At 61.1% G+C, this 23,133-nt stretch overlaps 2 protein-coding genes and 1 long non-coding RNA gene across 7 annotated transcripts in view; 2 read left to right on the plus strand and 1 right to left on the minus strand.

Moving 5' to 3' along the window:
- DHX30 (DExH-box helicase 30) overlaps positions 1 to 5,564 on the plus strand; it is a 31,735-nt gene extending 26,171 nt beyond the window's left edge. For all 3 annotated transcript variants that reach the window (XM_054273156.1, XM_054273154.1, XM_054273155.1), the window contains 8 exons: positions 723 to 929; positions 1,229 to 1,310; positions 1,794 to 1,987; positions 2,064 to 2,223; positions 2,459 to 2,616; positions 3,071 to 3,174; positions 3,251 to 3,390; positions 3,894 to 5,564. In XM_054273156.1, coding sequence (XP_054129131.1) covers positions 723 to 929; positions 1,229 to 1,310; positions 1,794 to 1,987; positions 2,064 to 2,223; positions 2,459 to 2,616; positions 3,071 to 3,174; positions 3,251 to 3,390; positions 3,894 to 4,129 — 1,281 coding nt within the window. In that variant the 3' untranslated portion in view covers positions 4,130 to 5,564. The remainder of the gene's footprint in view (positions 1 to 722; positions 930 to 1,228; positions 1,311 to 1,793; positions 1,988 to 2,063; positions 2,224 to 2,458; positions 2,617 to 3,070; positions 3,175 to 3,250; positions 3,391 to 3,893) is intronic.
- A 1,613-nt stretch (positions 5,565 to 7,177) lies between these two features.
- LOC128935157 (uncharacterized) lies at positions 7,178 to 8,281 on the plus strand. The gene is made up of 2 exons (XR_008482930.1): positions 7,178 to 7,274; positions 7,375 to 8,281. It is a non-coding gene; the product is annotated as an uncharacterized LOC128935157 (long non-coding RNA).
- Positions 8,282 to 10,115: 1,834 nt separating this feature from the next.
- Positions 10,116 to 23,133, minus strand: part of MAP4 (microtubule associated protein 4) — a 37,342-nt gene continuing 24,324 nt past the window's right edge. For all 3 annotated transcript variants that reach the window (XM_054273162.1, XM_054273161.1, XM_054273160.1), the window contains 5 exons: positions 22,216 to 22,308; positions 17,866 to 17,947; positions 14,956 to 15,068; positions 11,456 to 11,630; positions 10,116 to 11,196 (listed from right to left, as the gene is read on the minus strand). In XM_054273162.1, coding sequence (XP_054129137.1) covers positions 11,192 to 11,196; positions 11,456 to 11,630; positions 14,956 to 15,068; positions 17,866 to 17,947; positions 22,216 to 22,308 — 468 coding nt within the window. In that variant the 3' untranslated portion in view covers positions 10,116 to 11,191. The remainder of the gene's footprint in view (positions 11,197 to 11,455; positions 11,631 to 14,955; positions 15,069 to 17,865; positions 17,948 to 22,215; positions 22,309 to 23,133) is intronic.

Raw genomic sequence — 23,133 nt, forward strand, 5'->3', positions numbered from 1 at the left:
GTGAAGGCAACCGTGCTGCTGTTGCTGTTGGGAAAAGGAATTGTGGCACCATCCCTCTGCCGCTGTTCTAGAACATCATCTCCCAGGGCTGTTCACACCTTGGAGCAGTTCTGGTTTAAACTTTGGTATTTGCCCAGTTTTATCCCAGTTCAGAATGCAGACCCCGAGGCAGGGCTGGGATGGGATGGGATGGGGAGCCCCGGGATGGGACAGGGACAAGTGTCCAGCAGGTGGCATCTGGGTCCCATCCATGCAGCCCGGAGCTGCTGCTGGACAGAGCCTGGCACTGCACGAGGCACGAGAGTGGGAAAGGCTTCCCTGGCCCTTTGGGACCATTCTCAGTCTGAGTTCTCTTGGCTGGGTGGAAAGATGGCAAAGGGAGGGACTTTGGGTATGGGTCTGGAGTGACAGGACAAGAGGGAATGGCTTCCACTGCCAGAGGGCAGGGATAGATGGGATACTGGGAAGGAATCCTTGGCCGTGAGGGTGGGGAGGGGCTGGAATGGATTTTCCAGAGCAGCTGTGGCTGCCCGTGGGTCCCTGGCAGTGCCCCAGGCCAGGCTGGACAGGGCTTGGAGCAGCCTGGGACTGTGGGAGGTGTCCCTGCCGTGCCAGGGCAGAACAGGATGGGCTTTAAGGTCCTTTCCAGCCCAGAGCAGGCTGGGGTTCCGTGCTGTGAGCAGGTGAGCTGTGGGAGGGCTCACCCTCTGCTGTGCCCACAGGTGTCCTGCCTGGAGACCGTGTGGGTGTCCAAGTCCAACGTGGTGCAGCGGCGCGGGCGCGCCGGGCGCTGCCAGTCGGGCTTTGCCTACCACCTGTTCCCGCGCAGCCGCCTGGACAAGATGCCCACGTACCAGGTGCCCGAGATCCTGCGCACGCCCCTGGAGAACCTGGTGGTGCAGGCCAAGATCCACATGCCAGAGAAAACGGTGAGCAGGCCCTGGCTGCGGGCACTGAGAGGGTTTGTGGAGCCCCAGGGGCAGGAGGGGGCAGAACCCAGAGTGCTGATGAACATGGTGCTGTCCAGGGAAGTTCAGAACAGGAAATGTGTGGATCCCTGAGATCACAGAGTGTGTCTGGAGGCTTGAAGGAACGGAGAGGGCTGACTCATATCCCTGGAGGCAGACAGAGAGGGAGTTGTGCTGCAGTCTGGGTTCCTGAGGGCTCTCACAGCTGTATGGGAAGCTGGCTCACTTTTTCCCTTTTCCCTTCCCCTGCTGTGTTGCAGGCAGTTGAATTTCTGTCCAAGGCTCTGGACAGCCCTGACATCAAAGCTGTGGATGAAGCTGTGATCTTGCTGCAGGAGATTGGTGAGTTAATTCTGTGTCCTGGAAAAATGTTTGCTGTCTTGGCATGGGAATGGGACTTGGCTGCTGTGGGGCAGACTGGGCAGGATTGTCCCTGGATAGGGGTAGCAGTTGACAGTGACTTCCCCAAACCACGTGCCCTGTGCTGTTTTATTTCCCACACTGCTTTGCTTAAAAATTGGGGATATAACTTTCCAAGGTTCAAAAAATAAAGCGGAGGCTACAGAAGGAAGTGGTGATCTGGAGTTCAGAGGTGGGGGACAGAAGGAAAGGAAATGGTGATCTGGAGTTCAGAGCTGGGCCTCGTGGATTGTCCTGTGGCTGTTTCTATGTCCTGAGCTCAGTGAGACCTGGGGGGTTCTGGGTGCTTACTGCAGGCCCCTGTGCCTCTTCTGGAGGTCACCCCAAATCTTCCCAGCCCTGGCAGTTCCCATCCCCTGTTTTGGCTGAGCTGATGGATGTGCCGTGTGGGTGTCTCTCCCGCAGGAGTGCTGGACCAGCGGGAAGCGCTGACCACCCTGGGCAAGCGCCTGGCGCAGATCTCCACGGACCCTCGGCTGGCCAAGGCCATCGTGCTGGCCTCCATCTACCGCTGCCTGCACCCGCTGCTGGTCATCGTGTCGTGCCTGACGCGGGACCCCTTCAGCAGCAGCCTGCAGAACCGCGCCGAGGTGGACAAGGTGAGGAGCGGCCCCCCGGCACGGGGGCACGGCTGGCGCGGGGGCTGCCCGTGGCTCAGCCGTGTCCCTGTCCCAGGCCAAGGCCGTGCTGAGCCGGGAGAGCGGCAGCGACCACCTGGCCTTCGTGCGGGCGGTGGCGGGCTGGGAGGAGGTGCTGCGGCGCAGGGACAGCCGCGCCAGGGACAACTACCTGCAGGACTACTACCTGTACGGGCCCAGCCTGCGCTTCATCAACGGTGAGTTCTGAGCCACCCTGCCCCTCCCTGGCCCAGGCGGGTGCTGTGCAGGGAGGGACACGGGGCACAAATGGGCCGTGCTGGGCTGGTGACTGCGGGACCAGGCAGGGGCTGGCTTTGGCCCAGGACAGGGCTCCTGCCCCAGCCCGGGCTGGTGCTGCCCTGCTCAGGTGACTCATTCCATGGGGGAAAGGAGAGGGTGAATCTCATCGCTGGGGCTGTCTCCTCCCTCCAGGCCTTGTCAAGCAGTTCTCTGAGAACCTCTACGAAGCCTTCCTGGTGTCATCCCCGTCTGACTGTACCATGCCCTCGTCCGTGTGTAACCAGTACAGTGAGGAGGAGGAACTGGTCAAGGGTGTCCTCATGGCTGGGCTCTACCCCAACCTCATCCAGGTACTGCACTGCCATTGCTCTCTGGGGTTGGCTGTCACAGCAGGTGGCACTGAAGTGCTGAGGTGCCAGAGAAGCTTCTGCTCTCTTGGCAGTGAGTGTCCAAGCCGGGCGTCCTGCTCTGGGCTCCGGCCTGTGCTCCAGTGCTGTCCCTGATCCCCATTCACGAGGAGTGGCCACCCCAGATTGTGTTAGGTCCATGTTTAGGTTCTTATCACTGGGTTTGGGAGCCATTGAAGTGGCATTTATCTCCTGTTTACTGCCTGAGGTGGCATTTTTCTCCTCCTTTTGTCTCTGCTGGCACTGGGTGATTGCCAGGTGTAGTCACCCCAGGAACACACTCCACTAACCCCTGGAGCTGCTGGGAGTGCAGGGACATCATCCCCCTCCCCCTGTCAGAGGGTGGCTGTGGCTCTCAGGGCTGGTGCAGGTGTGTGACAGTCCCCTCCCGTGGCAGGTGAGACAAGGCAAGGTGACACGCCAGGGGAAGTTCAAGCCCAACAGTTACGCGTACCGGACCAAGGCCGGCACCGTGCTGCTGCACAAGTCCACCATCAACAGGTGGGTGATGGGGAGGGGTCCCACGGGGCAGCGGCTGTGCCAGGGCCTGGCCAGGCTGACAGAGCTGCTCCTGCAGGGAGGCGTCCAAGCTCTACAGCCGCTGGCTCACCTACTTCATGGCCGTCAAGTCCAACGGCGGCGTCTTCGTGCGCGACTCGTCGCAGGTGCACCCGCTGGCCGTGCTGCTCATGACTGACACCGACATCCACGTGCGAGGTGAGTGCTCGGGTGCCCAGCCTGCTCCAGCTGCTCCCTGGGCCCAGTTCCCGCTTCCCAAGGCTCTCGGGCTGGGCATGCATTGGTGGCAGGGCCATAGAGGTGATGGTTTGTGAGCTGTTCCCAGCTGCTGCTCTGCAGGGAGACAAAGCCAGCCCCGGCAGGCTGAGCCTTAGGGCTGTGCCTGATCGTTCTGGGGGAAGGAGCTGAGCTGGCAGGATCCCACTTGTCCCTGGGGATGTGTCTGTCCAGCCTGTGGGGTTTTGGCAGTGCTGCAGTCGGTCTCTAGCCCACGAGCTCAGCAGGGCTATGCCATCAGTCACCTCCTGTGGGAAAGCAGGAGGATCCCAGTGTGTGCTCAGAGCTGCCTGGCTTTTGTGGAGCTGTCGGCCCAGCTGAGTCCCTGGACCGGCTCAAAGGAGTGTGGGGAGTCGCTGCCTCGGGGGCAGCAGAGGAGCCCCAGCAGCCCCGTTTTCCCCTCACACGCTCTCCCTCCCCCCAAGATGACGGCTGGCGAGCGACGGTGTCCCTGACGGACAGCGACCTGCTGGTGCTGGAGGGGGACTCCTACACCATCCGCCTGCTGCGCGACTTCCGCGTGTCCCTCTCCAAGATGGTGGAGACGTGCCTGTGCTACGAGATGGCCGCGATCCCCGGGGACCTGCACCACCAGCACAGCCAACTGCTCGACATCCTGGTGGATCTGCTCAAGGGCCCTCCCGGCAGCTTCGGCTCGTAGGCGGAGCTGCAGCCTCGTGTGGGGACTTGTAATTTGTATAAAGATGTTCACAAATGTTTATTTAAATAAAGTTCTATTTATCCCTTGTGAAGTCATCTCTCTCCATCCTAGAAGATTAATGTTGTCTGAATCTCCTGCTGTCGGCTCCGTGCATGGTCACCGCGTGGGAAGAGCAGCGCAGTCCCGCCGGGAATGGACTGGGAGTGCCGACGGACCCCGGCTCGTGGACGCCCACCCGCCTCCTCCGCCCGTCCCTGACCGGGAGCAAGGCCACGGCTGCTGCGGGCCCTCCTCTGCCCCCTCCCCACGGGGCCAGAGCTGCTCCGGGCCCAAGAGGAGCACGGATGTCCCGGCTGTGCCAGGATGGCGGATGCAGCAGCTCCGGCAGGGAGGGGATCGCTGATCGTTGTCTCTCCGCTCTCCGCATGGAGGAAGCCCCGAAAGCGCCGGATGGAGAGGAATTCCACGCGGGATCCGAGGGGCCCTGCCAGCCCCTGCACAGTCGTGGCGTCTGAGTGTGAGATGTGACTCGTCCTTCCCAACCTGCCTGTACTTCTCGTCCTCTTGCGTTGTTCCTATGATTTTTTTTTAATTCCTGTTCTCCCCACGTGGAGGAGGCCGGATCCCTGTCCCTTGTGCAACACAGGACGTGATTGTAGCTGCCAGGCTGCCTGTGAGCGCCGCTCCTGCGGGAAGCCAGGAGCAGAGGCACAAAATCCTTTGTTTTCTATGAACAGGGACCATATTTCTGTGGAAGGAGGATTGCGACAGGCACAGCACTCACTGAGGAATCTGGAGTTTAATCCCAGCTTTGCCTTGGATTCTCTGTCCGAAGAAGACAGTGACCTACCTCACAGGGCTGTTGTGAGGGTCGGGGTTTGTAACGGGAGCCCTCGGGCCCAGGGCTGTGCCCCCCGGGCCCGGGCTCCTTTCTTTTTATTCCCATTTCTTACGCTCTTTGTACCTGCAGCCAGGAATGGGAGTGAGGCCGTTTCCATGGCACAGGGGCTCCTGCCCCGGGGCCACCCTTTGGTTCTCCCAGTTCTACCATTTACGTTCCTGCTCATGGGCTTTAGGGCACCGTGGCTGTGCCAGCACAAGGCCCGGGGGGCCCTTCCCAGGCCCCGCTGCCCCCGGCCGTGGGGGGCCCTTGGAGTCCTGCAGCCTGGGGTCACTCCAAACTGCTCATCTTCATTTCACTTGCTTGAGGTTGTCACTATTATTTGACCAGTGTTTGTTTCTTTTGGCCTGTATAATGGGCAGTATGGTTTTCCCTTCCAGCAGGTTTAAAAAAAAAAGAAAAAAAAATACAAAAAAAAAAAAAGACTAAGCTATTGTCTAAATGGTTCCGAACTAGTGTGATATTGGGATACTTCCGTGGCTGTTATGTGATACTGGATCTTTTTACAACATAGATTAAAGACAATAAAAAGGGATAGAGTAGGAACTGCCTCTGTCCTCTTCATTCTTTTTTTCCTTTTTTTTTTCTCCTGCAAAGGTTGGAATGTTGTGCCTTTCCCTGGGTAGGGAAGAACAGCAACAGCTGCTCCTCTGCTGGGAGAAGTGCAGAGCTGCCCTGGGGCTGTGGGGCAGTGAGGGGCTGCAGGGCCATGCTGTGCCCCCACACCGACCCCAGCCACACTGAGGGGACAGGGAGCACAGGGGGCTGGCACTGAGGGAGGGTGTTTGGGGGGACAAGGCCTGGTGCTGCTGCTGCCTGGAGAAACCGAGCGTGGCCCAGAGGTGCCCACACGCGAGGAGGCCAACCCAGGCTGTCCCAGTGCTCCCGTGTCTGGGGCAGCTGAGGGTCAATGGTGCTGGGGCTGTTTCCACAGCAGCACTCAAGGAGGGCGCAGGAGCAGCTGCTCCAGGCACGGGGCCCTGGGACTTGGCTCCCAGTCCTGTTTGGGGTCTCGGGTCAGGTCCAAGCCAGGGTGGGAAACCTTTATCTGTGTGAGTGGCCAGGGGCACCTCCTGGTACCTCTGGCTGTGCCAGCTGTGCCACGTCAGCCCAAAGCCCCGTCCCCTCCGAGCCCAGGCTTGCAGAGCAAAGCCAGGGATGGGAATTCTCCTGTGGCTGAAATCAAGCACCCAAATTCCTTCAGTCCCCTGCTTAGCCAGCCCCACATCAGGAGCCCCAGGCTGTGCTAGCGCCCCCTGCCCGGCCCTCCCGTCCCACAGAGCCACAGCAGCCTGAGGAGGAACATCTAGAAGCTTTATTTCAACCCTTTACAATAGTAAGAATCACAACATCAAGTCAGGAAATGTTGCTAAGGAGACGACGCTCGTACAGCCCCCGGGGCGGGGAGACACAAAGGCAGAAGCAACCGCTGGGCTCCCCCCTGATCTGCTGCCTCACACGGAGCACTGACCTCCCCTCACAGCCCTCGCCTCCCCACCACGGCGCAGGGACCGCGGAGTCCCCCTCCTCGGGCACGCCCTGCAGAATAATCCAATAATCCTATGACACAAAATAATAATAACACGTCACATTTAGAGAACACGTCACGCGCTGCTCGCGCCTCACAACAGCCCGGTGAGGTAAAATTGAATCCCCCCCACCTTTGCAGATGGGGAAACTGAGGCAGAGAGGTTGAGTGGCTTCCCAAGGGAGCCGAGGGCCGGGATCGCCCTCCGGGGCGCTGCCCCGAGCCCTCCTGCCCGGCCGCACGCCCCAGCCCGCGGTCACTGCGCTCGCTCCTGGTGCTCAGCGTGAGGGACAGCGGGGGCTGCGGGCGGCCGGGCGGGGACGGCGAGGGGCGCTGCGGCCTCGTGTATGATCTCGGCCGGCGGGACCCGCGCGAGGAGGGCGGAAGGTGAGCGCTGCCGGGCTGGGGCTCAGGCGGGGAGGGAGGAGGGAGAGCCGGAGCCCCTCAGAGCCCTTTCCATGCTGCTGCTGCTGCTGCTGCTGCCGCCCGGAGCCTCCTCCGTCCCACCCGCCGGGTCCGCGGGCCACGAGGCCTTGGGGCACATTTCCCCTCAGCCTGGAGGCGACTCGGCCTCAGGGGACATTCCTCCAAGCCTGGAGGCCGCTCGGCCTTGGGGGACATTTGCCCTCAGCCTGGAGGCCACTCAGCCTTGAGGGACATTTCCCGTCAGCCTGGAGGTCACTCGGCCTTGGGGGACATTTCCCCTCAGCCTGGAGGTGACTCAACCTTGAGGGACATTTCCCCTCAGCCTCGAGGCTACTTGGCCTTGGGTGACATTTCCCCTGGCCTTTGGGGACATTTTCCCTCAGCCTGGAGGCCGCTCGGCCTCGGGGACATTTCTCCAAGCCTTGAGGCTGCTGAGCCCCAGTGCGGCCGCTCGGCCTCAGCGGGGTCGCGGCTCCGCGGGGACTCGGTCCTGCCCTGAGGGGAGCCCCGTCACCCCAAGGACCGACACCAAGCTCCAAGAAAAGTAGGAATTCTGCCTAGACACGAACACGCGAGGCCCGGGGCCCCTCTCACACACCACACTACGCGGGGACAGCGCGAGGGGCAGCGTAGAAAACTACATTCAGTTTGCGGCCGGGAGCCGAGCGGGAGCCACGCTGGGGCGGCCGCGGCCTCGAGCCCACCAACTCGGTTACTCGAATGTTGCTGTTTAACAGTACAAAAAGCCCAAAGAACTGTGGATGCCACTGATATGCCGAGAGGCGCCGGGCTCCGGCGGCTGACGGCCGGGGGAGGCTCCGGCTGCCCGGAGGAAGGGCGGCCCCGCCGGGGTGGAGCTCGCACCCGGCCCCGCCGCTTCCCCCCAGCCCTGCGGCAGCTCAGCCCCTCCAGAGCGCCGCTCCGAGCCCTGAGCTCTGCGAAGGCCTTTGCCGAGCATCTTGCCCGGAGCCAGCCACCAGCCTGGCCCCGCTCAGCCCCTGCCCAGCCCACAGTGCCCCCAGTGCGGCCAAAGCCAGGACCCCTGGCGCCAGCTCGGGACAGGAACGTGTACATTCAACTTGCATCTCATTCAGAGCTCAGCTCCTGTTTCCCCCCGGATTCGCTGCCTCCACCCCTCGATGGAGCCACTGGCGCCCGCAGCCCCTTCCCCAGCAGCGTTAAGGTCTCAGCACTACCCAGCTCATCCCACCTCTCCAGACAGGAAACTAAAGTCATTCCCACCACACACGGCTCCTTCCCAGCCTAGCAATATGTACAGCCGCTTTCTCAAAATAAAGTTAAAAAACAAATCCGTATTAAAACTGAAGCTGTCCTAGAAACACCACGGCAAACTAGTGTATCTGGATTTAGTTAATCAGCTAAACACAGGCACAACAAGTGTTAGAGAAGTGGCACAGAGGCACGGGCCGGGGGTGAGCTGGGCCGGGGTTTGGGCAGGGACAGCCTGGGCACCGCACGCAGCCACCGCGCCCGGCCAGGGCCGCCCGGCGCTCGGGGAATCATCGGGAATCGGAGAAAAGCAGTGCAGGGAGAAGGTGATGTCTCTGTCCCTTTGCAGCGGGGCAGGGCTGTTTGCTTTTTGCAATCTCAGAAGATAAAGTGCAATGTTGCCATTTGCTTTCCTCCTGCAGTCCCTGAACCGGGACCGGGCTGCTTCCCTTTGCCCGGGGCCTCACCTGGGCACCCTGGGAATACCATCCTGAGGGACCCCGGGAATGTCATCCCGGGGCACCCTGGGAATGTCATCCCGGGGTATCCAGGGAATGTCATCCCGGGGTATCCAGGGAATCCCATCCCGGGACATCCCAGGCCACCGTCCCTGGGGTGCCCCAGGAAGAGCAGCAAGAGGAACAAGACATCTCAGCCTGCACCTCCTCTTTGGTTGCCCCCGCACATCTCCGGCTGCCGCCAGCTCACAAACGCTGCTCTCAGCGCCTCTCCCGGCCGGTGAGCCTGGAGCTCGACTCCAGCCCTGCCGAGGCCACCCCGGCTGGTCACAGGCTGGGAACAGAGGCTCCAGGCTCACCGTCCTGCCGAGGGGCTCACCCTGCTCCTCTCCTCTCCTAATTCTCCCTCAATTCAAGTGTTGGAAAAAAAAAAATCGACCAAAGCAAAGGCAAGGCTGCCAAGCTGAAGCTGGTGTGTAGAATTTAGCAGTAAAGAAAGAAGGAAGCGTCACGGGAGGGCAGTGATATATACCGGCACACGGGGATCGAGCGGGGCTCCGGGGCGCGGGGCCGGCTCCAGCTCCTGCTCCGGGAACGCCGGGGACACACAGGGACACACAGGGAGGGCACGGAGCGACGGCACGGCCGCCTGCCCCGCTGGGGTCACAGGGATGCGGAGGGAGTGGGGAGGTGGGGAGGAGGAGGAGGAAAAGGAGGAGGAGGAGGAAGAGGAAGGGAAGCACTGGGAGGTCTCTGGGTATATATAACCGCCCCTTTCAGGTGCAAATCTGCATCGTTTAAATTTGTATTCAGATGAAAAAGCACTTATGAAACTACCAGACGACTTTGATGCAAACTAGTACATTTTAATGCCATTTTATTAGAAACCATGCAAACTTTAATATAAAAAATACAAGTGCAATAAGAATCTTTGTGTGTAAATACAGATTCCGGGTTATCGTGTCGTTGTTGGCTTCCCAAAGAAATACTCCCACAAGCACGAGAAGCTGCAGGCTTCCCTCTGTCCCCTTCTGGAGCAGCCCCCCTTAGCACACGCCTGGTTCAGTTCTCTTTGATCCCAGTGTTTTGTTATTCTGCTTGCCTCTTATTTTTTTTTCTTTAAATTAGTTCGACCACCCAAGAACACTTTTCTTTTCTTTTGTTTTAATTTATTTACATTTCGTTCCTTTAGTGTCATTTGAAACGAGGAGCTCCAAGAGTGGTTAGATCTCCTTCCCAGTCAGAGCTGCACCTGCCTGGCACCACCCCTGCCCTGCTGCCCCCGGGATGAGCTCCCTGCTCCTGCTGCCCGCTCGGCGCTGCTCATCCCGGCTCGCTCGGGTCCCCCTGCACCACCCCAAAACCGCACACCCCGCACTGCCCACACCCCCACGGACCTGCGGCAGCCTCGCAACTCCCGGCCCGCGCCCTCCCGCCCCCGCCGCGGCCGCCTCCTGCTCCCTCCGGCCTCGGCCCGGAAAACGGGACAAATCCCGGGGCTCGGCCGTGCCGCTAATAAATAAACCATAAACCACCTCGGCAGAAGGCACCCGCGGAGGGCTCGAGAGCGTCAATTAACACATCTCGAGCATCAATTACACATCTCGAGGTCAACACAGGCTCCACCTGAGCTCTCACAGCAAGTTCGCCCTTTACACATTCCTGTGCCTTTCGTTCCGGACATGGCTTAATCCCATGAACTCGCTCCATCGTTTTAAAATATTAAAAAGAAAAAACCCCAAACAACAACAAAGAAGTTACAACGGCTGGATATGTCAGTAAGAAGCCAGCACGGCAGCAGCGGTTAAATGTCCCTACTCTCCTACGGGTCGGAAAAGAAGGAAAGAGAAAAGGAAACTTAGCACGGCTTCGAACACGATAAATCATCAACACTTCGTCACAAAGAATAAAAGGTTCAAGTCAACAGTTAAAACAGCCTAACGAGTGTGGAGGGGATTTATCAGCATCCCACAGGCGGCAGAAACTGAAGCGGCGAGGAGGGAAGGGGTTAAAAAGAGAGACAGAAAGAAAGATCACAGCTTATCCCTGTTAACTCGGCCTGGCCCCAGAGCCAGGGCTCTGCTCTGCCCTGCCCTGGCACAGCCGGAGCCGCTCGGGCCGGCCCCGAGGCGCAGCAACCCCCGGGAGTCCCGGGCCGGCGGGAGGGCAGGACAGGGGGAGAAGGAGGGAGGGGAGCCCTGCCCGGCCGCCGAGGGACCCCAGCCCGGGCGGGCCCGAGGAGCATCGGCCCCTTCCCCCTAAAGGCAGAGCCGGGTTAAGAGGGCCAAGCTGGGGTCCCCGGGGCGCGGAGCGGGGCCGGGGGTCACAAGCCTTGCTGGGAGGGCGCGGCCGGCGGCGGTGACGGTGACGGGGAGGCGACGGAGCCCAGGCTGTCGCTGGCGGAGGTGCTACGCCGGGGGCAGGTGCTGCTGGAAAGGGTGGGGGGTTTGGAGACGACGATTTCCGCTCCGTGGTCTGTTCGAGCCTTGGCCTTCGCACGGAACGTCAGCTTGTGAGACTCAATCTGCAGCGACACAAGGGCAGGGGACAAGGGGACGCGGGGAGAGGAGGAGACAAGGGACAGGAGGGGAATGGAAGACGATACCATAATGTCATCATTAGATGCCTGGAAGATAAAAGGCAATTTTCTGAATTAAAAGCAAGGCACGACAACCCCGCAGACGTCGCTGGCAGCGGTCGGGGGCTGCGGTGGCAGCGACGCCGCCGCGCCCGGGGCTGCCGGGCTCCCTCCCCCCGGCCCCGGGCGGGGCCCCGGCGCTTACTTGTTTCTTGGATGTGAGTGTCGAGGCTCTGCATTTCCCTTTGGTCGGCGGTGCCGAGGGCGGCCAGGGCCGGCCCCACGCCGTTCTCCCGCAGCGCGGGGGCCGCGGGCAGCGCGCCCGGCTCCGGCCCCGCTCCGTTGGCCGCCGGGAGCTGCGCCGGCTCCGCGCCGCCCTCCTGCAATGACAACGCGGGCACGGGTCAGTACCACGGCGAGGGAAGGGTGCAGGGACGGGAGGGGATGGCAGCGGCAATCTCGGCTCCTGGGAAAGCAAATCCTGCCCGGCCCTGCGGGGTCTGACGGACCCCGGGGCCCTGGAGCTCCTCCGGGTGCCCTCGTGTCCAAGAGCTGAGCTGCCACACTGACACCTGGCACAGGGAATGCCAGGGACAAACCCCCGTGTTCTGGGGCCGAGGGCTGCCTGTGGGGCCACTGCTGTGACACTGGATCATGACCTGGGGACACCCACAGCAGCTGGGGCTGCCCCTGGATCCCTGGCAGTGCCCAAGGCCGGGCTGGACACTGGGGCTTGGGGCACCCTGGGACAGTGGCAGGTGTCCCTGCCATGGCAGGGGTGGCACTGGATGATCCTCAGGGTCCCTTCCAGCCCAAACCACTCCAGCATTCCGTGTTCCCAGCTCCTGGAGGGTCCCAAACCAGCAGGGCCAGGCTCACACAAGGAGCCCCCTTCCCCTCCACACTGAGCCATGGGCCAGGACTGAGAGCTCAGAGAATCCAGAGTCCCCTCCTGCTCTGGTCCCACAGCAGAGCTGCTCATCCCACTCGGCTCAGCAGCTGTCCCTGGGCCTGGAGCAGAGCTGAGCCCTCCTGCCCTTGGAGGGGACTCTGCTGCCCTGGGCATCCCAGGGGTGACAGAAACCCTTGGCAAGGCCCTGGGACAGCAGCAGCATCACTGCCAGCACTGCCAGCACAGACACCCAGGGAGGGGAAACAGCCCACAGTCACAGTCAGACTGAACCTGAGCTGGCTCCACAGTCAGGCTGAACCTGAGCAGGTGAGAATCTGGAACTTGGGTGGAAGCATCCTCAACTCCCCAGCACACACCAGTGTACACACCAGGAGCTGCAGTTCACTGGAATTCTGTTACAGAAAGTTCCAGATCCCTTCCCATGCAGGAGCAGCTTCTCCAGCTCCTTCCAGCCTTCCCTGAGCCACGATTTGCCAGGATGGAGTTTCCAGACAGGGCTGGAGCCAGGAGAACCTGAGCAGTGGCCATGCCCTCTGCCCTTGCTTTGCCAGGAATGCCTGAGCTCCATCCCCCTGGGAATCCTGCTGCCCCAGGACTGGCACTGCTGCTTTCCAGTGCCCCCAGAATTCAACACAGCAGCTCAGCCCAGCTCTGAGCCCTTCCTGCACACACAGAGAGAGCCTCACACACGCCAGGGCTGGGACACCCAGTCCAGCTGGACCCCTGGCAGTGCCCAAGGCCAGGCTGACACTGGGGCTTGCAGCAGCCTGGGGCAGTGGGAGGTGTCCCTGCCATGGCAGGGGTGTCACAAGTCCCTTCCGGTGACTCCCTGAGCACAATTCCTGCTCCTTGGGGTTGTGCCAGGCCCACACGTCCCCTGGGGAGGGAATGTCCCCTCCCTGGGCACAGATGTCCCATTGCTGCAGCCAGACCTGGAACACGCAGAGCCGAGGCTGGGGACAGTTTGTGCTCCTGTGGGAGAGGGGATGAATCAGCCCAAGAGCTGGGCTCTGTTCTCATCCCCACACAAACAAAACAGGGCTGAAGGATGGGCTGGACAGATCCCTTCCAGCTCAGGGCATTCCATGGCTCTGTAAATGCTCCCAAGACTGCCAGGTGCTCTCTCCAGCACAGAGCATGTGAATCTCAGCAGCTTTCACTGGGGGTGAAACTGCCAGCCCCTCTGCTGGGCACGGCCCCTGCCAGCCCTGCCAGCCCCTCTGCTGGGCACGGCCCCTGCCAGCCCTGCCAGCCCCTCTGCTGGGCACGGCCCCTGCCAGCCCCTCTGCTGGGCACGGCCCCTGCCAGCCCCTGCCAGCCCCTCTGCTGGGCACGGCCCTGCCAGCCCCTGCCAGCCCCTCTGCTGGGCACGGCCCTGCCAGCCCCTCTGCTGGGCACGGCCCCTGCCAGCCCTGCCAGCCCCTCTGCTGGGCACGGCCCCTGCCAGCCCCTCTGCTGGGCACGGCCCCTGCCAGCCCTGCCAGCCCCTGCCAGCCCCTCTGCTGGGCACGGCCCTGCCAGCCCCTCTGCTGGGCACGGCCCCTGCCAGCCCTGCCAGCCCCTGCCAGCCCCTCTGCTGGGCACGGCCCCTGCCAGCCCCTGCCAGCCCCTCTGCTGGGCACGGCCCCTGCCAGCCCTGCCAGCCCCTCTGCTGGGCACGGCCCTGCCAGCCCCTCTGCTGGGCACGGCCCCTGCCAGCCCTGCCAGCCCCTGCCAGCCCCTCTGCTGGGCACGGCCCTGCCAGCCCCTCTGCTGGGCACGGCCCCTGCCAGCCCTGCCAGCCCCTGCCAGCCCCTCTGCTGGGCACGGCCCTGCCAGCCCCTCTGCTGGGCACGGCCCCTGCCAGCCCCTCTGCTGGGCCCCCAGCCTGCAGAGATCCCTGCTCTCAGGTTCCAAGAGGAAGGATGGAGATGGGCAGTGCCAGCCCTTGGGAATGCCCAGCAGGATCAGGCACCCCGAGCTGGGTCCAGCTCTCTCCTTTCCAGCTGTCCTTGTCCTGGGCTCCATCCTCACCCAGGGCTCCATCCTCACCCAGGGCTCCATCCTCACCCAGGGCTCCATCCCTGTCCTGGGCTCCATCCCCATCCTGGGCTCCATCCCCATCCTGGGCTCCATCCCTGTCCTGGGCTCCATCCCCATCCTGGGCTCCATCCCCATCCTGGGCTCCATCCCTGTCCTGGGCTCCATCCCCATCCTGGGCTCCATCCCCATCCTGGGCTCCATCCCTGTCCTGGGCTCCATCCCCATCCTGGGCTCCATCCCCATCCTGGGCTCCATCCCTGTCCTGGGCTCCATCCCTGTCCTGGGCTCCATCCTCACCCAGGGCTCCATCCTCACCCAGGGCTCCATCCCCATCCTGGGCTCCATCCCTGTCCTGGGCTCCATCCCCACCCAGGGCTCCATCCTCACCCAGGGCTCCATCCTCACCCAGGGCTCCATCCCCACCCAGGGCTCCATCCTCACCCAGGGCTCCATCCCTGTCCTGGGCTCCATCCCCGTCCTGAGCTCCATCCCCACCCAGGGCTCCATCCCTGTCCTGGGCTCCATCCCCACCCAGGGCTCCATCCTCACCCAGGGCTCCATCCCTGTCCTGGGCTCCATCCCCACCCAGGGCTCCATCCCCACCCAGGGCTCCATCCCCATCCTGGGCTCCATCCCCACCCTGGGGTGCACAGCACAGGCCCCAGGAGCAAGGAGGCTGTACCAGGCTGTGAGGGAGGAGCTGCACAGCAGGAGCAGGACAAGAACTGGATCAGAGCCCTTCCCTGGCTGTGCCAGGTCCCTGCCCTCACCTTGACGGCCCCTCCGGCCGGTGAGTGTCCCACGTTGTCCAGAGATCCCACCTTGGCCTGGGCCTTCTCCTTGAAGTTCAGCTTCTGGTTCTCGATTTTGACGTCTCCTCCGCCTGCAGGGACAGGGAGCAGGGCTGAGTTTGGGGAAGGTCCCAGCAGTCCCACCCAGGAGCCGCTGGGGAGCCCTCGGAGGAGGGACAGGACAAGTTCCACAGTCCCTGCCTCAGGAAAAGTTCTGCAAGACCAACGCTGGTGACTTCCAGCCCTGCCAGCACACAGGGCCCTGGGGAATGCTGCACATCCAGACAGACAGGATGGAGAGAACTCCCTGGATCTGCTCCTGAGGCTGCCTCCTCCAGCAGAGGCGTGAAATGCCACCCCCACCGTCCCTCACTGCTGCCATTCCAAGGCTGTGTCCCATCCCTGTCCCTGCCCAGGCCCCTCCAGCTCAGCCACCTGTGCTCCCAGCAGTGCCAGGGCACCTCCTGCTCCTCTGTCCCTGCCCTCCTCCCCTGCTGCTCCAGCCCTGCCTGCCTGGGCAGCTCCCCTGGCACACCCCACCTGCAGGAACACTGCAGGGAGTGTGGAGGGCACAAACACAGCTGAGCATTTCAGCAAGGTTTTTCCAGAATGGAATAGATTGCAGAATTAGATATAGACAGATTCCTATAAATAGATATATATAGATATAGATGACATAGATACAGATACAGATAGATTAAGACAGAATAGATAAATTAGATATAGATGGATTCCCATTAATCACAGAATCCAGAATGGGCTGGGTTGGAAAGGACCTTAAGGATCCTCCAGTGCCACCCCTGCCATGTCAGAGACACCTCCCACTGTCCCAGGCTGCTCCCAGCCCTGTCCAGCCTGGCCTGGGCACTGCCAGGGATCCAGGGGCAGCCACGGCTGCTCTGGGCACCCTGTGCCAGGGCCTGCCCACCCTGCCAGGGAACAATTCCTAATTCTCAGTATCCCATCCAGCCCTGCCCTCTGGCAGTGGGAGCCATTCCCCATGTCCTGGCACTCCAGGCCTTTGGAAGTCATCTCTCCCCATCTTTCTTGGCTCCCTTCAGGTCCTGGAAGGCCACAGTGAGGTCACCCCAAAACCTTCCCTTCTCAGGCTGAGCAATCCCAGCTCTCTCAGCCTTTCCTCCCAGGGGAATGCTCCATCCCTCTGATCACAGTGCTTTACTGACAAATCCTTTACTGACAAATGAGCGCACAATCCCACAGATTGGAATCCTGGATCCTGAGGATGATTCCAACCCTCCTGGATGGACAGGCCCACCTTTCCCTGGCTGCAGTCCCCGTCCCAGCAGCTTCTCCAGAGCCCAGCACAAGTCTTGCTGAGCACAGCTCTGCCTCCCAGCGACATCATTAAAGCCTCAGCTCTGCCCTGGAAGCCTGGCACGGCCAATGGTGCAAAGCAGAGATTTGGTGCCACAGCTGAAGCCCTGGCAGGGTGGCAGTGCTCCCATCAGGCCTGGACAAGGCACTGATTGTCACCCCAGCTCGTTACTGGATTGTCACTGCCCAGCACTGAGCTGGCAGAGGTCGTGCCCGTGGCACCGCGTTCCCAGGGCCGGGAGCCCCTGGAGCCGGGGCTCCTGCCAGGGAGTGCCCTGCTCTGACCTGGCAGCCTGGGCAGCCTGCAGGGCACTGCCAGGGGGACACAGAGCGGCCTGAGGGGCTCCCTCCCACCCTGAGGGGCTCCCTCCCTGCCTGAGGGGCTCCCTCACAGCCTGAGGGGCTCCTTCCCAGCCTGAGGGGCTCCCTCCCTGCCTGAGGGGCTCCCTCCCACCCTGAGGGTCTCCCTCCCTGCCTGAGGGGCTCCCTCACAGCCTGAGGGGCTCCCTCCCACCCTGAGGGGCTCCCTCCCTGCCTGAGGGGCTCCCTCACAGCCTGAGGGGCTCCCTCACAGCCTGAGGGGCTCCTTCCCAGCCTGAGGGGCTCCCTCACAGCCTGAGGGGCTCCCTCCCACCCTGAGGGTCTCCCTCCCTGCCTGAGGGGCTCCCTCACAGCCTGAGGGGCTCCTTCCCACCCTGAGGGTCTCCCTCCCACCCTGAGGGGCTCCCTCCCACCCTGAGGGGCTCCCTCCCAGCCTGAGGGGCTCCCTCACAGCCTGGGCACTGAACCCTGGCCCTCGTGCTGGCAGCAGCGCTCCTGGCTGGAGAATGTGCCCAGAGGCCAGGGGCAGCCAAGGGCACTGAGATGACCATCAGCTCCAGGACACAACTGACCATCAGCCCAAGGACACTGAACTGACCATCAGCTCCAGGACACTGAACTGACCATCCCTCAGGCCAAGCCAGGGGCCTCCAGCCCCAGCACCTTGGGGTGGGCACAGTGTGGGACAAACCTGAGATTCCCAGGAACTCAGGCTGTGTTCTCAGCAGGGAGCAGGTAATTCCCACACCCATCCCAGAGAATCCACCCTGGGCCCTGAAGGGTTCCATGTGAGGCAGGAGCTGCTGTGGACTCAAGGCTAAAAGGAGCCTGGTGTGTGCTCTGAAGGACTGCAGGGTATTTCCTTTATCCTGCCATGTCCCATGACCATCCTGGGATGTTCTGAGTGCCCCAAAGCCTCTGTGAGCATGGATGGAGCTTCCTGGAATGACTGTGGAAGCATCCCTGTGTTCCTTCTCAAATGAGCAGGAAAAGCAGAAATGAGCCAAAGCTGTAGATTATCTTCACAGGCAAGAGGACGTCCCACATCTCCTAATCCCCCTCTCTGCTCATCAAACCACCAGGAACTGTGGAAGAAGCATTTCTAGAAATTTCCAGAAGCACTGGGAGCATCCCCTGAAAGCAACAAGCCCCTAAAACTATTGCAGTCCCAATCCAGGGCTGTGTTTAAGGGACAAAACTTACAGATAAATGAGGAAATGGCAAAATTCCTACCTGGCTTATGCTTGATATTTGCTTTAGATCCACACTTGGAGGACACTTTGGAGAGGTCGACTTTCTTGTTCTGGATCTGCACCTGGGGAGACAAAAAGCAGCAGCTGAGCACAGAGAAAGCCCTGGAGCCAGAGGGCACCTCAGGCTGTGCTCTGTGAGCCTGTGTCCCTGCTCTCATCCCTCCTCCTGCAGATTGCCAGAATCCTGCCTGCAATTCCTGTGCCACTGCAGCCCTGGGGTCACCCAGAGCCAAAGTGAGACACAGCTGGGACAGACAGCAGGACAGAGGGACAGAACCATCCCAGGGCTGAGCTCGGGCACAGCCATGGGACACAGCAGCCCTGCGACAGGACAATAAAAGCCAACCCTGCTGCCAGGGTGCCCACAGGGCTCCTGCCCAGCCTGGGACATGGGCATGGCCTGGGGCCACCTCAGGGAGCCCAGCTGCAGGCCAGGGCTGTGCCACCAGCTCTGCTCTGCTCTGCACCATCACACACAGCCTGGGCAGGAGCAGCTCCAGGGAGAGCTCAGAGCCCCTGGCAGGGCCTGGAGGGGCTCCAGGAGAGCTGGAGAGGGACTGGGGACAAGGATGGAGGGACAGGACACAGGGAATGGCTCCCACTGCCAGAGGGCAGGGATGGATGGGAGACTGGGAATTGGGAATTCCTGGCTGGGATGGGATTCCCAGAGCAGCTGTGGCTGCCCCTGGATCCCTGGCAGTGCCCAAGGCCAGGCTGGACAGGGCTGGGAGCACCTGGGACAGGGGGAGGTGTCCCTGCCATGGCAGGGGTGGCACTGGGTGGGATTTAAGGTCCCTCCACTCCCAGCAGCCTGGGATTCTCACAGGGATCTGGTGCCCTGATGGAATGCCCTGCTCCAGCAACCCACCCCTCTCCAGGACAAGGCCAGGGGTGAGAGCAGCCACCAGCTGGGGGCTGCAGGCTCAGCTCTGCTCCAGGTCACGTCACAGAGCAAACCCAAGGATTTCCTTTCCAATATGAGCAGAATTCCCAGACCAGCAGCTGATCTGGGAGGTTACTGAGAGCTCTCAGGAGGATCTGCCAGAACTCCTCCAAGGGAATCAGGGATCCTGCTGCTCTGTGCCCAGGGAGGAGCCCCAGGATGCTGCAGGGGGAGCAGGACAGCCCAGCCCAGCTCCTGCCAGGTCCCACATCCCCAGCTCAGGGACACCCTCCAAAGGTCCCTCACACACCCTGGTTGTGTTTTCTCAGGAGTAAAGTTACTACAGCTTTAATCACCAGTCCTTGCTTGCTCAGAACTGAGCTGAAATGAAATTTATTTCACAGAATGCACCTGGAAATCTGCTGTTTGTTACCAGCTGTGGTTCCTGACCTGAGACACAAACTGTCCCACCCTCAGGGAAGGGTCTGTTGGTAGCACTTCAGCAGGAGCTGGGTTTGCACCTTGGGATTGCACTCAGAGAGCCAAGCACAGACTCTGGAGCCAGAAATAAACTTTGGGGGTTTGGCTCAGGTGGGGAAGTTCGGTGTCAGCTCTTGTCAGCTTGTGTGTCCCTGACCACGTCCCAGAGCAGCCAAGCAGGACAAGCCAAAGGCCAGGGGAGCACAGGGACACTCCAAACTCCCTTCCCAAACCTCCTTCACCCACACATTGCCTGCACTTTGTGAAATCCACTCTGCTCTGCTGTCTTGGAACACAAAACTTGCTCAGAGGTTGGACTCCATGGTCTTGGGGATCTTTTCCAACCTCAGTGGTTCTGAGAGAGGGAAATACTAAACAAAAACCATCCAACCCTTTTCCCCAGGAACTGGACTGTGTTTGTGCTTCTGGTGAGCAGCAACTGCAGCTGCTGCTCTTGGGCACAGCTCCTGGGGAATGTGGGCATGGACAGGAATGATCTCCACGGGCAGAGGGCAGGGTGGGACAGCAGTGTCCACCCTGGAGTGTCCCTGCCAGGCTGGACAGGGCTGGCAGCAGCCTGGGACAGGGAAGGTGTCCCTGCCACGGCAGGGGTGGCACTCAGTCATCCCTGAGTCCTTCCCAACCCAAACCATCCCATGGCCATCCCCTCCTAAAGCTCCACCAGGAATTGTTTCTAAACCACAGCACTCTTGTCCACAGGATCCTGCAAGCTCCACCTCAAGGCACAGACCAGAAGAGACCTTCCAGACAGACCCAGCTGGGAATCCAACACTGGGAATTCTATCACAAGTGATCACCACAACTACCTGAGCAAGGAAACATCTTGGAAGAGGTCACTAACACCACAGTGCTCCAAAGGGAGGGGGAAGATACAAAAATGAATAAATAAAAATAAAAACGTCCACACCGCCTGTGCTGGAGGGCTGGCAATGCTCTCCTGGAGCTGCTCTGGGAGCATTTGGAGCCTGAAATGAGTTTTTGGCTCAGAAAATGCAGAATAAAGAGCTGCTTAGGGAGCTGAGCAAGGAGCAAAACTGCAGTGGTGAAAGGAGGGTGTGGGAGAGGAGGAGAGGAGAGGAAAGCAGGGACAGAGCTGTGCCCAGGGCTGGGAATGGCTGGCAGTGCAGAGGGAAGGACAGGATGGTGACTCATGAGCAGGAGGACACTTCAGTGACACAGTTCATCAGGCAAGGCAGGATCCCCACATGCCAGCGCCATTTCTGCAGCCTGGAAGAGCAGGGAAGGCACCTGTGAGGCTCCTGGAAGGCTCAGCAAGGTAAGGTGGCAGCACTGAGGTGGTTTATGAAATACAGCCCCTTGGGGAGCATGGCCAGGGAAATGCCAGCAGCTGCTCCAGAGCTGGCACAGGGGGGCCAAAGGCCCTTCTGGGACAGGCTGGGGACAGCACCAGGGGAACAGGCAGCAGGAACAGAATCAGGGCCCCAAACCCCCTGAGGGCTCCCATGGACACCAGGGCTCCAGGCCAGCATTCCCAGGTATCCTGTGGGAGTATTTCCATGGGAAACACTCCCAGAAACACGGTGTAAATCATGGAAACAGCAGAGAGCCACAAATCCCAAATCCCCAGAGCAGGGATGTGGGAAGGCAGCCTGGGTTCAGTGGCACAGGTGTGACTTCAGCACCTCTGGCCACCCTGGCAGCCAGCCTCCAGGGAAGCAGGTGTCAGGAACCCACATTTGGCTGCCACTTGCAAAGATCTGTGGAAAAATCAGTCCTGGAGAGGTTCAGGCAGCTGGACATGGATTTTCCAGGAGGAGTGGCCCCAGCTGGCTCCACAGGCAGGTCCTGAGCAGGGTTTGTGTCACTGGGCACCTCAGAGATATGGTAGATGGACATCTCTCCTTGGGAACCCAGGATATTTAAACATCTCAGAACAAACTTTGTTAGGCTCAGGTATTTCAGTGCCTTTGAAACCACCCAAACTTTGCATTGCTGAACCTGCCCTGTGCCCAGAGCCCAGCCCAGGTTTGTCAGGGCAGCACAAATCTGAGCCCCCAGACCCTGCTCATGCTCTCCCAGCCTGCCAGGGGCTGGACAGAGAACCTGGCTTACCTGGCAGACACCTGGAGCACCCCACACCCCAAACCAAGCTGCAGACACCACCAGATTAACTTTCTATTTTAATAAGCTCAGCCCTGCTGCCAGAGATACCAGCAGCCTTTAAATTTAGAAATTAATCTCAGCTCAAAGGTTAAGTCCCAGAGTCTTTGCCTGCTCCAAAGAACCTTTTATGAAACAAGGAGTGAATGAGTGTGGCTCCAGCTGGCCCTGGGAGCCAGGGGAGAGTTACAGGCACTGCCAGGCCATGATGGATCTGCTCTGGGGATGGAGGCTCCAGGCAGGTCAGGGGCGAGCTCAGCCCCAGGCTCAGGCACATCCTCACCCCTGTGTGGGTCACAGCCAGCCCAGGGAGCAGGAACAGCCCAGGGAGCAGGACCAGCCCACAGAGCAGGACCATTCCACAGAGCAGGACCAGCCCACAGAGCAGGAACAGCCCAGGGAGCAGGAACAGCCCACAGAGCAGGACCATTCCACAGAGCAGGACCAGCCCAGGGAGCAGGACCAGCCCAGGGAGCAGGACCATTCCACAGAGCAGGACCAGCCCAGGGAGCAGGACCAGCCCACAGAGCAGGACCATTCCACAGAGCAGGACCAGCCCACAGAGCAGGACCAGCCCACAGAGCAGGAACAGCCCAGGGAGCAGGAACAGCCCAGGGAGCAGGAACAGCCCAGGAGCAGCTGAACACTGGAACAAACCCCACAGCTCAGCCTGGCAGCCCCAGAGCAGGGCAGGAATCCTCCAGGCTGTGCCCAGGAGCTCTGCCACGGCTCCTGCCTGCAGCACAGCACTCCTGGGGCTGGCACCCCCAGCACAGCACAGAGAAGCAGTCAGCAGACACACAGCTTGCCCAGACCCATACTTACATTCCCACCTCCAGGGACATGCTTAATATTGTCCTTGGAACCACACTTGGACTGAACATGGCTGTAGTTCGCTTTTTTGGAGACTATCTGGACCTGGAACGTCACAGAACGGAGACAACACAAGGGAAGAGGACTGGTTAGAGATGGCATTCTGCAGGGCACCCGGGCTCCTGGGCACCAGGGACCCTGAGGAGCTGGGCCCAGAGCTGGGGAAGGCACCAAGGAGAGAGTGAGAGACAGTGAAGGACAGGAGGCTGCACAGACAGTGTTAGTGCCAGGCTGGGAGTGCCCAGGGACCCTGCAGAGCCCTGGGGTGGGGTGGGCTGGGGCTGCCCAGGGCCTGGAAACCCTCCTGGGGCAGGGAGAGCCAGCCCAGAGGGACAGGATGGGACTGCCCAGGGCATGGAAACCCCCTGGGGCAGGGAGAGCCAGCCCAGAGGGACAGGATGGGACTGCCCAGAGCATGGAAACCCTCCTGGGGCAGGGAGAGCCAGCCCAGAGGGACAGGATGGGACTGCCCAGAGCATGGAAACTCCCTGGAGCAGGGAGAGCCAGGTGGGATGGGACTGTCCATGGCCCAGGAGGCTCCTGGGAGGTTTCCAGGGACATCTGGCCAGAGCAGGGAGAGGCAGCCCTGGGAGCCAGCACTCCCAGCACGCTGTGAGCTGCTCCAGCCCTGGACAATGTCCCTCCACAGCCCTGGGCAGTACAGCTGGCTCTGAGGAACATTCTGCTACTGAAGGTGGTCACACCTTCAGCTGAATGGCCTCAGATGAGTCCCGGGTTAATGAAATTGTTTCTCCTTCACACTGACTCAGATGAAGGGTGCGAGAACGTGGCTGGAGGTGGTTTGGCAGTGCTGGGGATGGCTGGACTCCATGATCTCACAGGGCTTCTCCAGCCTCAGTGAGTGTGTGA

The sequence above is a fragment of the Melozone crissalis genome, unplaced genomic scaffold (genome assembly GCF_028551555.1).
Source record: "Melozone crissalis strain CALT ecotype California unplaced genomic scaffold, PUWL_Pcris_2 ptg000016l_1, whole genome shotgun sequence".
Classification (NCBI taxonomy): Eukaryota; Metazoa; Chordata; class Aves; order Passeriformes; family Passerellidae; genus Melozone; species Melozone crissalis.